General features: G+C 33.2%; 1 protein-coding gene across 1 annotated transcript; it reads left to right on the forward strand.

The window, feature by feature from the left end:
* The first annotated feature begins 16,534 nt into the window (after window positions 1–16,534).
* Window positions 16,535–16,906, forward strand: LOC110881621. Its single transcript, XM_022129826.2, has one exon. The coding sequence runs from the start codon at window positions 16,535–16,537 to the stop codon at window positions 16,904–16,906; it is 372 nt and encodes a 123-aa protein (XP_021985518.1).
* Window positions 16,907–17,161: the final 255 nt, after the last annotated feature.

Raw genomic sequence — 17,161 nt, forward strand, 5'->3', positions numbered from 1 at the left:
ATTGGAAGATTAGTGTATAATTATGACAAATGGCAAAATAACAGGTAATTCTGTATAACTAAATCATTGTTTAAATATACAATTACGTGCATTAGACTTAATTTCATTATAAATGAGTCTCATAAGTCTATCAATATCCAGAAAATGCATTTACATTTGCATATCACATTATCGTATTCGTTGTGTCACGTATGATGAAAACAGATTCGGATTGGTAGATTTTACGGTTACACTATTCATGTCAGGGCAGTTCTGGTACACCCTGAAATGTTACACAAAAGACATTACATCATGTCCAATAGAATATATAAACAAAACCCTAAGTGGGAACAAGTTTACATGTTATAATTTTCTGGAAAAATATACAAGCACTAAATTGTCAAATCCGAGCTATAAAAGTTACAATTTCCACATAACTGGTTACAAGCTTATGAAAAATGGAAACAATGGCATGAGAAGATCTCTTTGACCTATATAAGATCTCAAGACCCAAACCTTATCCTACACTTTTCATTTGCAAAGAAAAAACAAACACAACTCCCCTAACACACACACACACACACACACGCACTCTCTCTCTCTCTCTCTCTCTCTCTCTCTCTCTCTCTCTCTCTCTCTCTCTCTCTATTTACGGCATTCACATCCCTCCTTATTTTCAAACTTCCTACAATATATTCTAAGGTTTTTAAGGTGGTGCAAGCTTAGAGATCATTCAAGAATCTTGTCTTGCACATTGTTGGAGCTCTTATCTTCCTTCTTTTCTTCAAGAAATCTTCCCTAGCCTTGTGCTAGTTGTAAGTGTTTACCACCTTCCATTTTACTTGTTATTAGATATAGATCTCAAAAGTACAAGTTGATCATCAAGAAACCTTGTTAAAATATACTTGAAATCTTAAAGTAACCGGCATAATCTAAACAATATTAATGATTTTTGTGTTGATCTTAAAGTTGATGAAGCTTAAATACATGATTAACATGCAAGATTTTGGTAGATTTAACATAATGTACAAGTAATATGTTTTAATGATCATGTTAAGAAACAAGATGAACATGCAAAGTTGATGATAAATATGGATCTAACATGATATACGAAGTAGAATATGTGTTGATGAACTTGATGATCTTGTAAGTTTATGTTAAAGTGTTTTAAAGTTTATAAGGTTTATATACGTTTCATGTTTATAATTTTGGGTTTTTAAAAGTGTATAAAAGATTGTTGGTATAAACTTGTTTTAAAAGTTGGATGAACATGGAAAGTGGTTTTAAAAGATTTAGTGTTTATTATATAAATTTTATATCTTTGATGTTATTGAAAAATATAAAAGTTGGTTGATGATAAGTTGAAATTGTCTATGATGATGATTAGAGGAACTTGTTAATGTTAATAAATAAAGGGAAATATTGGCTTTTTAGGGGACACCATTCCAAAATTTCTAAAAATATAAGTTTTGATTTAAACATGATTAACCAAGGATTTATAAGATAAAAGTGGATTAGTGTCACTAATCATGATTATATGAAAATTTTGGTGAAAAAATGTAAGTTAATATAAATAAGGTTTTCATCATACTAAAATAGGTATTAATATATATATATATATATATATATATATATATATATATATATATATGGTTGAGTTCATTTCAGAACTCTAAATAACTACAGAACTTTCAGAACTCCTAATAAACAATCATTTTATATATAAGTTTTTGTATTTAGGATCTTTTTATCATCTATTATATGTATTTCTTTGATTACATACATGTTAAAAGTAGTTTACATATGTTTAATTGCCAAAATTATATATATGTGTCATAACTAATTACATATATGTAAAAAAACTAGTTTACATATGTGTAATTATAAAATTACATATAAAAATGATAAAATTACTCTTAACATGTATGTAATCATAAAAATACACATAATAAATGATAAAATTATCCTAAACATAAAAATATATAAATAAAAAGATTGTTTATTAGGAGTTCTGCGAGTTCTGTAAATATTTATGGTTCTGAAATGATCCTGGCCCTATATATATATATATATATATATATATATATATATATATATATATATATATATATATATATATATATATATATATATATATATATATATATAGAAGAAGGTTTATTTGAGAAGAAAATTTAATTGAGAAGAAAAAGAACAAAGGGTAATTTTGTAAAACATTAAATAGTTTTTCACTTATCTCATTTATTATCATTTTTGACTAATTAATTAGTTATAAAGACAATTATCCTCCACACTAACTTTTTTTGCCTACACACATCAAAAGTTATCCTACATATTTCGAAATTCATCCTACACTTTGAAATTTATCCTACACAACTCGTAATTTATCCTACACTTTAAATTATTTTTTTTTTTTTTTGAAAAAATATATATTTTGAGGATAAGTTACAAATTATTTAATGTAGTTAGCTATTAAAGAGGAAGACTACAAATTAATGACATATGTAGATTTACCAATGTACCCTTATAGTAACATTAATACTTATATTAAATGAAGTAAAAATAAAGCATTCTTATTGGTTGAAATTTCTTCTTTTTTCTTCTTACAAAAAATTTCTTCTCATTTAAACTCTCCACTATGTATATATATATATATATATATATATATATATATATATATATATATATATATATATATATATGGGAATGATAAATCGAAAACCCACTTGAGTTGAGAAAACTCAGACAACCTTTGTAAAACCCCATGTAAACTCAAGAAACATTTCTAAAAAAAAATGTAATATACATTTATTTGAACATTTTAAAAAAAGAAACACAAAAAAACACCATGTAGTTTTTTTTTTAATGTTAAAAATTTCAGGTTACATAATATATATGTCCAAAAAAAATGTAACATGCAAATTTTCAACATTTTTTTTTAAAAAAAAAAACTAGTAAGCGTTTTTTTCATTTTTTTTCGTAAATAGGTCCGCATACATTTATATTACATTCCCTATTTTTTTAGAAAAAAATAAAATGTTACATAGGGTTTATTTGGGTTTTCTCAATTCACATGGGTTTTCGATTTATCTTTCCCCTATATATATATATTATATATATATATAATATAAGAAACCAACTTTGGGACACGTGTCACTCATTGAAGGCGTCTACATTTTAATTTCCTGCATTTTCATACTTATCTTATATCAATTAATTAAATAATAAATAATCAATTAATATTAAATCTTATCTTACTTTGAATGTCGGATAGAATCATTCTATTTAATCTAATAATATATTATCTTCAAATTTAAATTATAAATTAAAGATTTTTTAAATAATAACACAAAACTATAATTTTAAATTTAAAAAAAACAATAATACGTTCATAAAAAAATTTAAAATACAAACAAAATATACAGAATAACTTATTAGACATTAGATCAAACTTTAAAAACACTAATTAGGAAGAGAAGCTTATAATATAATTCTGTTTTTGATTTTTCAAACTGGGGTTCTAATCAATTCGAATTAAACTTAACCAAGTTTATGACTTGATTCGAATTAAACCGAACCAAATTTACGCTTTTTTAAACGAATCCAATAGCATATTATTTACTATACAAATTACATTTATTTAACCCGTGTAATACATGGTGTTTTTAAAGATATAACCTTTTTTTATTACATAGTATAGATTCGCCCCGTTTGCGGTATGCGCATATAATGTATATGTGTGGACGCTCAGAGGGCAAAAGTGAAATTGCACTAATTTTAACATTATTGGGTTCTTAGAGATATAATTTTTTTATTATTTAATATATAAAACTACATTTGTTCAACCAGTGTAATAAATGAGTTTTTTAAAAAATAATTGTTTTAATTTAGTATATAAAATTACATTGGGAATTCTTCAAGCTCTAGCAGATGGTACCAAATTACTTTTCAAAGAGAATCTTCTTCCATCTAGAGGAGATACTCGTTTATTTAGTATTGGACCATCTATAGCAGTCATATCGATGATTTATTCTACCCGTGTAATACACGGGGTTCTAACCTAGTATATATATATAGCAAACTATGACAATGTGTATATATTTTGTGTGTACATGTATATGGTAGTATGAGATAGGAAAATATCTTTAAACATATACAAAGTATTTATACCTACAAGAGCATGGGACAAAAGATGGCAAAGTATACATATATACATACACATATCCACAAGGAACATGAGATTCATGGACAAAACATGGCAATGGTATCGGACAATCGGAAGAGTTATAAACATACATATATTTATTGAACAAAGAATATATTAACAATGCTCGGTGAAATATACATAATTTCAACAAGTGATCGGAGTGTCGCGCTCCGGTCAAAGATAATATTTATAGTCCCAAATTACCCTTAACAATGTGTTAGTAGTAGTAAGGGGTCGAACCACGAAGAGTTTGTGGTTTGCGTATGGACGTGATTGTTTGTTGATATTGTTCCACTTCTTTTGAAGCTTGCTATGAAATTGATTAATTTGTTTGTTTGGAAAGATATGTCGAATTAAACCGACAAGTTTAATGTTAAAGTGATTAAGTACTAAAACTTGAATGCTTGTGATTACACGAAAAAATGTTTAATGGTTTTAAACAATAATGGATAACAAGGTTCACACTTGGTTCGATAATCGCAAGACCTAGGGCTTCTACACGGTTTAAATTGATTTAGTTGAATTAATCGATTAACAGATTTAGTGTCACGTGGCTTAGGTGCCAAAGGCTATCAACGTTACAAAGAACGTACCGCGATGCGCTTCTTTACCAAGAACATGTAAATCCTAACTTAAGATAAGGCATAATTGCACATCAACATTTCGCAAAGTCAAATTTTATAATCACTCGACAATTTACGATTCGAAACAAATGCAAGACAATTATCAAAAGTTTCAAATACTTTAAACACAACTTGTCACAAAATCAACTAAACATATATGTATAAACCCTAGAAATCTTACAAAAATCAACATCAGGGTGAAACCCAAAGAGATTAGCTGCTCATGGTGAACGGAACACATATACCGGATGATTGAAGCTCGAACACGGAGATCTTGAAGCCTTGAGGATGATGGTGATGATGGCTAGGGTTTGGGATGGATGGTGAAAGTGAACGGATGATGGTAGGTTAGGATTAGGATTGGTGAGTGTGATTCGGATGATTAGATGGATTGGAAAATGGTTGAGGATGATGTTCTAGGTGTTCTTGGCTCCAAGATGAAGTTCAAAACTGAAATAATGCCTAACTCCCCTCAAATGACCCAAAAATGGGTTTTAAGTCGTCAAAACTCGTAAAACAAGAAAAATCCCCATCGGCCACCAGGAAGAGGCGTCGCCGACGCCGCCTAGAAAGTGAAAAAATCTGTTGACGCTCTATCCTGCTGTCTACTCGATTTCCATTGACGCGAGTGCGTCGCCGACAACCCTTTGTAGAGTGTTGTTTCCTGTTTTGCTCGTTTCGCATTCCTGGTTGATCCCATTTGCTCCCGATGCTCCGTATAGCTCCCGAATAGCTCCTTAAACTCCAATAGACCTGCAAAATACAATTCTAATCAAAAGTAGGCCATTCTTAACTAAAAGTTATGTAAAAACATAAACTTAAACACGATAAAGCATCGGTTTCAACCACGTATCAACAAATAACGAAAATATATAATTTCAACGACGTATAAGAAATATATATTTTTACGAGCGATCACCAAAAATATGTTATTTTTGGAAGAATATAGAAACGTATTTCTTAAAATACATTTTTTGGAAAAACCTACAAAAGACTAAGTGTGGACTAATTCAAGAAATACAAGTATATATTTATGAATAAATACGACACAAGTACCTAGTTCAGAAGTATATAAATAAGTATATATACATGGGTACACGTGTACGTACCAATACATAACAAATACATGGATTGGACAAGTACACATATATGTATACATATACAAGATAATGTTAAAAATTTTATTTTTAACCAACATCGAACAAGGAAATATATATTTATTTTTAAGAATAAAATATTTTGTGTTAATCATTAAATTGGTGAAATCATGACATACGATATAAGAATATATTTCTAGAATAAAATATATTATTTCACTAAACAAAGCAATCGTGTGGGACACGAGGTCATACAAGGGGCTAGGCCCAGGACATACTCAAGCAAGGATAGAATGTATGTAGATACTTACACATATGATCATTCGGATAATCAATCACCAACGCGTCTAAACAAACAAACAAAACAAGGTCAAGTCTTAACAAGGTTTATGGTGAAAGATTTGTACATGAACAAAGAAGTAGACCTAAGTGCCTTAACGAAATTAGGCCACTAATAGGTCGGACACAAAACAGGAACATCGGATTGCTAGCATTGTAGCACGGACGCAAGCTGTGAGTTTCACGGCCCCTCCTTTAACTGTTTTTACATTTTAAAACTTCTAGGGGAGTTACAGGTTACACAATGATATAGTAGTTAGGGAGTGAAATCAACTAGATCACATGCACATAAGCGTGTACACTAGCGGTAACCATTAGTCAACATTTCAGATCGAGGAACATTGGGATAAATCTATCGAGTCTAGGCATGCTCCACTCTTGGTCTGTTAGACCCTGAAGAGTGCTTTTGTGTCCTACTAGTCACGTATCACTAGGAATTAGTGGCCTGGTACGACGGAAACGAACATTGTTGGTAACAACGGATAACATTGTTGGTGCACTTACGTCTGTCGACTACGTCTTACATTGAGTCTTATAGATAAAGCGATCAGACATGGCACGGAAACCTAGAAATAGTGATTTGTATAGGTTCGCTTATGTATACATAGCCTAGGTTCGCTCATGTGTCATATTTTAGGAGAGGTTCGCTCATTAGGCAATGTTTGGTTCGCTTATGTAGTTTCAAGCAGGATCGCTTATACGGACAAGGCCATATAAGCGAACCAACTATACTATATATAGTGGGTGTATTATGAGCGAACTAGATAGTCGGAAAACACATAGTTGAAGGTGTATTTGTTCCGGTACTCTGCCGAAGTGCTGTCAAACCTTGTAATCGTGCATTTGATCAATAATACAGCAATATTAAAGTGAATACAGCTTCAATAGCACCGAATTATTAGTTTCCGCCTCTTAATTCGGATACGAACTTCTCTGAATGACTCAAATAGGGCCGAGAACGATCCTACAATTGGTATCAGAGCTCAGGAGGAGGAGTTCTTGCCATTTTAGTTGCATTTCTTCTGATTTTCTACACTTTCTTCACTTTTTCAAAAATTTTCACGGTAAAACAAGCTCAAAATCACACAGTGCACTCGGAATCATGAACTAACAAACCCTTGAAGTTTTCAGAACTAAAATCGATCTAGAAAGTTGATTTTTAGGGGGTTCGCTTATACGGTTCCGCTCAAAAAGTGACATCAGCATCCTGGTCCGCTCGAACGAACAGCTTCTGGTCCGCTCGAACGGACATTGACTGGTCCGCTTATTCGGTAAATTCATTGGTCCGCTCATTTGTCAGCTCATCAGGTCTGCTTGTTTGACGGTTCGCTCGAAAGGTTTAGTTGTTTGGTCCGCTTATATGATCAAATCTGCTGGTCCGCTTATATGATCAAGTCTGCTGGTCCGCTTATCTGAACAAGTCTGCTGGTTCGCTTATTGATCAGTTCACCTGGTTCGCTCATACAATAGTTTGTCTGGTTAGCTTAAACGACACTTAGTTTGGTTCGCTTATCTGATCAGTCTAAAAGATCCGCTTTTGAGACACTTCGCTTATTTGAACAGTTTGACTAATTTTGAAAATTGTGAATGATGGATACTGAATTTTATAATGCTTTTGCAACCCCGGCCTCGATTACTCAGAGTGCTTTGATTGAAAACGAAACCGGAACGTCTCAGAAACCACCAAAACTCATGGATATTGACGATTACAACGTGTGGTCTGAACGTTTTGGAAATTGGGTCGAGGCGTATCATCTTGATGCGTGGGAACACACCGAGGAACCATATGTTAAACCCACAAAGAACGATGCTGTGAATGGTACTCCGCTAACACTTAGAGAGATGAGTACAGCAGATAAAAAGAAATATCGTGATGAGAAATTGATGGTGAGTCTACTTCAGCAAGCGATAAAAGAAGATATTTTGATATTGCTTCAACATGATGGAACTGCATATTCGATCTGGACAGAGTTGGAAGCAAAATTTACGGGAAGTGATGATATGTTAAAGAACAAAATGTCTCTCATGAAGAAAGAATTTGATTTGTTTCGGGGATTGAAAAATGAAAACACCAAGCAAATTATTGATAGATATTGTAACTTGGTGAGAAATATGACAAAGTTAGGTATTAAGAAAGATACTGATGAGTTAATTGAAAAACTTGCAGATGCGCTTCCATATGAAACATGGGGAACATTTTTGATGATGCTGAAGTCCAACAAAGCAGAATATAAAAAGATGACACTAGGAGACTTCACAAAGCATCTGGAAGCTCAAGAGATGGAGCAGAGAAAGATTGCTAGAATGAAGAATTACGATGGAGAACAGGATATCAGTTTGTACTACAAGCATGGTGTTACTGATTCAACAAAGTATTCTCCTAAGATCGAAACTGCTTACAGTGTTAAAGATTCTCCTGAGAAGACGGCATCTCAAGGATCAAGCAACAGCACAAGATTTTCATCTTTTGATCCTAACATCTCTGTAACAAAGAATGGTAGAAAACTTCAGTGTAACATTGTGTTAAGCCTTGAAAATGATCAAGACTACACTGAAGATATTTCAAAAAATAAATATCTTTGTTAGGGATGATTTTAGAGTCTTATAGTTGTTTTGTTGCAGGAAAGATCGGTAATCCAATGCTCACAAAAGAGGATTACGATCAAATCGATGCTGAGGAAATGGAATTGATGGATATTAAATGGTGTATGGCGAGTGTGATGAGACGTGCTGAAAAGTTTAAACAAATTACCGGCCGTGATGATTTTCGTGATGCAAACGTTTCAGCTTTGGGTTTTGATAAATCTAAAGTTACGTGTTTTCGTTGTAGAGAAAAGGGGCATTTCAAGAGGGAGTGCAAAAACCGTGAAGCTACCGGTGCCCAGAATCCTTTCGGAAACAATGACTATCACAAGAAGGCCATTTATCATCAAATCACACCACCAGCACAGCAACAGGCACAAACTGCTCATGGAAGAGATGTGATGGATAATTCAAAAAGAACATGTGTTGTTAGTCAGGGAAAATATGATAATTTTACCTGGGAAAAATATCTTCCGAAAGACAGCAAAGTGTGTTTGGCTTAGCAAGATGATGAGAAGTTGACTGAAGGTTTTACTTGGGATGATTTTTGTCCAGATCAAGATCTCATGACCAAAGAGATGTCCAAAAACATTTCTCATGCTTTCTTTGCTAATGCTTATGATTTGAAATGTGCAGAAAGGTGCAGAAAAGTCATGGAAGCTGCTGAAGAAAAACGAAGAAGGAACAGAGAAGAGGCAGAAGAGGAAGAGAGATTGAAGGAAGAAGCTAAAGCTGAAAAAATGAGAAGAGCTGAATTTTTACAATCAAGCAGGACAGTGAAAGAGGTTCCTGAGTTTGAGGTTAAAGTGGATGCTGAACCGGTCATGGTCCAAGAAAAGTGCATGAACTGTGATTCGCTGATTAAGCAGAACAATGAGCTGCTGCACAATATTCACAAGTTGAAAGAATCGTATGATACTATGAACAGAGAAATCAATAAATATACAGATTCTGATGGTGAACAAGCTGAAGCTATGAATACTTTGAAGATAGCTTATCTGAGACAGCTTGATACGGCGAACTTTAACATAAAGAAATGTGCAGATCTCGAGCTTGAGTTGGCCACACAAAAGATAGAAACTGAGAAAATTAAGAAATTATTAGATAGTTACTCATGTTCTACTTTTGTGGTTGACAGGATTTATCCGGTGGTGAAAGATTTGAAGACGTTCAAAGAAGAGCAGACATCGGATGAAGAAAAGTGTGTGACAAATGTTGAAGAAAAGTTGAAAGCTTCTGGTAAGAAACCGAGTGTATCCTACAATAGATGTCCGCCCCCGGTCGAAAATGGATATTCACCTCGAAACCCAAATTCAGAAAGAGTCAATAAAGCGATCAATTTGAAATGGGAGTCTGGGTCGTCGGATAATTTACCAGAAAGTATTGATGTCACATATACGTCATCAGACACTGATCATGAGTCAAAGTTGATAAAAAGTATGGTCGATCAGGTGTTAGACACGGATGACAATGAGGAATCAAAACCGAAGTCAAAACCCGAGTCAAAGTCTGGGTCCAGTGTGTCAAAGCCAACAGTCAAAAAGGACAAACGGGTTTATGATAAAGATTTTTTACTTTCGAAATCTAATTTGAATGATGAATCAGTCAAAGTGGCATATACTTTGAAAGGTTCTGACAAATTATATTCTGACGAGAGTTTTCCAATAAGAAGTGTCAGACTTGAAATGATTCAAAAGGTTTTCAAAATAACAGAAATTAATATTTCTGAAATAAAAGATTTAAATCTTAATGGTAAACCCAAACAATACACTTCAAGAGATCAACAGAGAATCAACAAGAAAATGGGTTACAATTGTGGTTATAGTTTCCAAAAGAAACTAAACCATAATCGTAATTACAAAAAGAAAGGTCTTGGTTTTGTACCACAGAAAAACTATAAAAATGAAAAAGTTTATAAACCAAAAACAATGTTTGTTGCAGGAAAAACAACAGAAGCTGAAAAAGAAAAATCATTCAGAAATCAGACGAATCAAGAATTCCTTGCTAAGAAGCTAGAGGACATGAAGAAGAAGGAAGATCCGAAGAAGGTTGAAAAGAGATCTTGTTTTCAGTGTAAAGCTGTAGGTCATGTTGCGAAAGATTGTCCAAAGACATTTCGACCAAAACAAGAAGTATCAAGAAAAATGAAAGAAAAAATTGTTGAAAAAACTGAATTGTCAACCCGGAAGTTCACAGGTTTTGAGAATTCAACTTATGAAAAAGGAGAATGTTCAAAGAGTGCTTCCAAAAGAATAGACAATGCAACAAATCAGAAATGGGTTGTAAAAGGTTCAGGTAAAAAGACTGGTAATGATTCTGATTCCATAAAATCAGAGGAGCCACATGGTGAGAAAGAGATTGTAAGAAAAGTTCCGAAAGTGGACGATGTAAATTTTCCGCCACTGAATGCTAAAAATTACAAATCTAAAATCGGAAAAGTTGAAATTTCAAATCAATTTTATTCTAACAAGAAGAAAATTGATGTTGAAAAAACTTTTAACGGAAATGTAAAACGCATCTTTGAAAAAATGGTCAGTGGTAAGGCCCAAAGCATTAAGGATTTTTATGCTTCCAAAGGATGGGTTTACAAGTCGGTTGAAAGGAACGATGAAAACGATGAGGTTACACCCAAGGAAGGTCAGGCTTGGGTGGATATATTTTTTCAAGAATAAAAACCTGACTTGCCGGAGATCCCAAGATGGTATCGTGGATCATGAATCGGCATCTTTCTAAACTTGTTTGTGAGGTTTTTGCAGGACTTGCCGGAACTCCCAGGTTTGTAAGTGAGGAGTAGGAATCGGCACCTTGAGAATTCAACCAAAAGATGGTAATTGGTTGAAAAACAGGTTTGAAAGATTTTATTGCAAAACCTACAAGTGGTTGTATGGTTGTGATTGTTGTAAATCTTACATGTGGTTAAATCAAGGTCATTAAATTGAACTTAACTTAACTATCATTCATGAAATTGGTAAACAATGTGATGATTTTGCCCCATTTTTACAAAAGGTAAAAGCAACTAAACTTATTTTCCGAAAAAACCATTCTGATTAAAACAAACTTAAGTGTTTTGAAATCATTATAGGAAAATAGTTTGTTGTGAGAGGGAGTTCTGATTGTTTAAGTCAAACGGATGGAGAATTGAAGTGTTTTGATATCAGTTGTCATGTTCTGTATAGTTTGTTTTCAATTTTCTTTAGATGTATTTGTATTTTAGGGGGAGTAAGAATTATTAGAAAATCCAAAAACATTAGAAAATTTGAAAAATCCAAAAACATGTTAAAATTGAAAAATGAGTTTTTGTTGCATAAAAGAGGAAATGATAGTACATCAGTGGACTATCACAGCATGCTAAAGAATTGTAAAGTCAAAATGTGATAAACAATCTTACTGTGGATGTGTCAGTAGGTTTTCGCACATTTAATAAATTGAAACGAGATATAAACCTAAATCAAACTTGCTTGATTCGTGGGTAACTATTCTTGGATATATGGGTAACCCCCGAAATCTTGTTTGAAAGGTCCCGTATTCTGAGATACTAGGTCTTTATGCTCAGTGATATCTGGGGTATTAATCTGGGACTTCTGCTATATGGAAATACTGACCTAGTCCCCGAATAATACTTTCTGCTAAAAGCTTTGAAACATAAGCTCGCCCTCAGCAATCTGATTAAACAATAAAATTGATAATCTTTGCTGTTGTAATAAAAGATCCTCTAAAGGGGACCCACCAAAAGTCGAGCCGTCATCTCTCTGCTAAACGGAAGTTCTGACCTGAGCTCTCACGGTTTCGCATCTACCCCTTTACAGATATCATCTGTGGTATACTCACCTGTAAGACTGAATATTTGGGATCCGGATACGAGAGTATATTCAAGTGGAGTGATACACAATTAAGTTTAAGTCTCTAAAACATTAATATCGTATCTCGAATCAATTGAAATCTGTGTGAAAATTTAAGTGGGCAAACATACTGACATTCTAGGTAAATTGTTTTGAACTCAATATGTAATCAAGCTTAACGGTGTTTGTGATATGTTTCATAACTGATATGATCCTCTTGCACAAATTCACAAAAATATTGTTTGTAAATAGTTGCTTTCTGCATTCTATTTTTTTTTTTTTTAAATCCAAAAAGATTTTTGGTGAGTTTTAGCATAAATTTTGAAAAATCAAAAAGATTTTCGACAACTGGTGTTGAGATGCTGATTTTCGAAATTCAAAGTGCTAAACTTGAGGAATTGGTTTGGGGAGTGTTTGTGTGTAGATGGTAAAGTTGTTTTGATAAGAACCAGTTATAAATTCTTGAATGCAAAATCATTATTGTTTTGGTTCAACATAGTTTCTAAATTGTCGAAAAGTTTTAATCTTTGTAGAAACTTATGGTTCGGTAGAGATTGTGCAGGCCTTGAACCAGATGACGATTCTGTGTTGAAGTGCCAGATTACAATCTTAGAACCAGTGAAAGTTTGAGTTCCAGACTACGATCCCAGCTGTGTGAGAGGGGGAGTCTGAAGACATCGTATCAACATTCAAGAGAGAAGAGTTTGTTGATAATGAAAATAGAGAACGAGGATTCTTGGAACGACAGATATTTCAGAGGCAGATTGTCGACTGATGAAGATTGTAGTTTGACATGTGCGAAGACTCTATGAAGACTCTGTCAACATCCGAGGGGGAGTCTGTTGGTGCACTTACGTCTGTCGACTACGTCTTACATCGAGTCTTATAGATAAAGCGATCAGACATGGCACGGAAACCTAGAAATAGTGATTTGTATAGGTTCGCTTATGTATACATAGCCTAGGTTCGCTCATGTGTCATATTTTAGGAGAGGTTCGCTCATTAGGCAATGTTTGGTTCGCTTATGTAGTTTCAAGCAGGATCGCTTATATGGACAAGGCCATATAAGCGAACCAACTATACTATATATAGTGGGTGTATTATGAGCGAACTAGATAGTCGGAAAACACATAGTTGAAGGTGTATTTGTTCCGGTACTCTGCCGAAGTGCTGTCAAACCTTGTAATCGTGCATTTGATCAATAATACAGCAATATTAAAGTGAATACAGCTTCAATAGCACCGAATTATTAGTTTCCGCCTCTTAATTCGGATACGAACTTCTCTGAACGACTCAAATAGGGCCGAGAACAATCCTACAAACATTGTCGAGGTTTGGTTACTGGCTTATTGGCGACACATATATTAATGTTCTAGCTAAACATTAATGTTCAACGAATTTCATTAACACTACGCATACCTGATTTTATACAAGTATCAAATGTTTAAAGTTTTATTTGTGTTAAAACATAACCCATGAACTAACTGGCATTATTGTTGACTTTTTTCTTAACATGTATTTCATAGAAAGAAGAAACATTGCATGGTTTGGAAGTCAAGGACAAGAGTTACAAGAACGATGCCTTCTGGGGGGTTTGCCTCATATATCCCGCCCTCGTGTGGAATATTGGTGTCAAAGCCTCGTTCCAAATATCTATATTTTGTTAAAGGTCATTTTGTAAATATGAAGTCTTGGTTTATATTTGTGAACAAAACACTTTGATCTTGTATTTTCAACTCAATTAATATACACGTTTGGCATCCTTGTTTATTTTTAATCATGTAGATGTCTACACTATCAAATAGTATGAAAATCAATCATAATCACACCTTTGCGTTTCCGCTACGAGCAAGGTGTGACAATAATTAGATGTTTTAAGTAGTTTGAAGTCAAACAAACATTCTGGTTTTTAAAGAAATGAACGAAGTTGTAGTAAATCGAGTTGTTTGGCCAAATTAGGTTTTGTACGGATTTGGGGGTATGATATATGTATTGTTAGAAAACATTAGTTATCACTTATCAAAAGGTTCCATAGTATTGAATGATTGTTAATATGAAACATCAAAACGTATATACGTTGTTAATAAAATGTAACTACCAATGGGATGGGGTGATGGTTCATTGGTAAAGGCAAAGCTTTTAAACATCTTGGGAGAGGAAGCTATTGGATTCAAGTTCCACAAACGAAAGAAATAAAAGAAATTTGCCGCTCAAAAAAATGTAACTGAATAAGTAAAAGTTTTTAGTTACTTTGCGGAATATAAAATTAATGCGAAATACTGATGTATATGAAACTTTCAATACTACAGTATGTAGTATTGGAATGAATATAAAACATCAAAAGTCATTAGTTATTAATAAAATGTCATCGAACGATATGGAGGTTTTCTTTTCATTTTTTCCTGGACTTCTTGCATAACAATTATCATGACCTTAGTGAGACGTATATACTTAATATGATGTGTCATACATGAAATTTTCGATATTATGATACAGTCATTTTAGCTGATTATTAATCCTCGTTGAATCCAAGTTCGATGATTTGTAGGGTTTTGAAAGCATCATATGTGTCCATGTGGAAATATGTAACCGCATAGTCGTAATATTCAACACATTAAGGGGTTGTTTGTTTACCTCTTAATGGGATTCTTAATGGTTCAGACATCTTACTGGTTCAGTACTTAATGGATCAAACTGTTTGTTTCACGAGCAGATGTCTGAATGGTTAAGATTTATACAGAGTCGGAATGATTAAGATTCATACAGAGTCTCAATGGTTAAGACCTCTAATCTGAATTGGTCAGACATTTATACAGGCTCTTAATGGTTCAGACCTCTTACTGGTTCAGTACTTAATAGTTTAAATCTCTTACTGGCAATGTTGTAGAAGGCGCTAGGCGCTAGTCGGACGGTAAGGTACCGCCTAGGGATTAATCGGGATTAATAGGGATTAATCGGAATGAACTTTTAATGTATAATTTTTCAAATTTATATATATATATATATATATATATATATATATATTATATATATATATATATTATATATATATAACATTAGTTTATGTTTTTTATGTAGAAATTTATAAGTTTGGGGACTAAATATAGCCTAGTAAAGATGTGGGGGGTTAAATGTTAAATATTTAAACATAATAAACCCTAATTCTCATCCTTTCTTCATGTACGCGGCCTCTCCCTCCTTCACCCTGCCGACGCACAGTAAAATACAAACCCTACCACCAATTCTGACCGTTCATTGCATTGATCTTTGTTCGAAATAAGGTAAGAATGCGTTCCACATGATTGATTTGGTTCAATTTGACCTAATTTTGGGCGATTTTGGGCCAATTTTGACTTTGACCGCCTAGATTGGCCGATTTGGCCAAATCCAGGCGGCAGACCTCCGATGACCGACTAATCGTCGCCTAGGCGCCGCCTAAAACCGATTTCTACGATATTGGTTACTGGTTCAGCATTTAACCATTCAGATGTTGCCAAACAGCCCCTAACTTTTTAGTTCAGTTTAAAAGGAACTAAAAGAAGAAGAAGAATTATATTATCTTATTTCTTTAAATCATTATTAATATTAAGGTTGAAAAAAAATATTTTTTTTTGAATAAATTTATACGAATTTTAAAGAGGAGATGACGACCATTTTCTTTGCAAAGGGAGATGTTAGATAGCGAAACAACCGCACAACCATCAAACCCTTTGGTGATCTAAAGTAAAGGGCTTTCAAGCATTTTAAAAGGAAGTCCTTTAATGGAGGAGCATATTTCATCTATATAAATAAATGCTCAAACCCTAATTATATAATAACGAAAACAATAAAACTATTTAGAATTAAATAATCTCAAATTTCGCAAATATGAGTATTGAAATTATTGATAGTCATATGGTAGAAAAGTTTATCGAGAATTCGGAAGCTTTTGAAAAAATCATCGGCGAACGCTTTACCTTGTTAGATGCTAACAAAGACGGAGTTTTGTCTCGTGATGAACTCCAAAATGATACCAATGATTCGTCTTATGAGGACGTGGCGTTGCAACCAAAAGAAGAGATTATTAACCTATATGACGTGTTATTTGAGAAATTTGATGTTGGAAAAAAAGGTACACTCGATCGCAAGGAGTTTGGTTCGCTAATGAAGGAAGTCATGTTAGCCAAGGCTCATGGTTTTGGTGATACTCCAGTATCCATTATTCTTCAAGAGGATAGCTTGCTTAAAAAGGTCTTTTAACATGATCAATCCATGAAATGAAATCGGGGTTTTGATAACATTCCTTCAAAACCGACATTGTGGAGTTTATCCTCTATTTTATATTTTTGTGTGTACTAAAATATGAAGTTGTACACTATATATCATACTTCCCAAACTTGTTGTATCCGAATTACGTATAAATACAAAAGTTTTAAATCATCAAGGAAAATGTTTAGGGCGTGTTTGGTTGAAAATAAGAATGCTTATAGATTCGATATATAATCAAAATGGGAA

Source organism: Helianthus annuus, chromosome 10, assembly GCF_002127325.2.
Source record: "Helianthus annuus cultivar XRQ/B chromosome 10, HanXRQr2.0-SUNRISE, whole genome shotgun sequence".
Lineage (NCBI taxonomy): Eukaryota > Viridiplantae > Streptophyta > Magnoliopsida > Asterales > Asteraceae > Helianthus > Helianthus annuus.

Excerpts from the sequence above, each read along its gene's own strand:
- LOC110881621 (XM_022129826.2), top strand. The coding sequence starts at position 16,535 with ATGAGTATTGAAATTATTGATAGTCATATGGTAGAAAAGTTTATCGAG.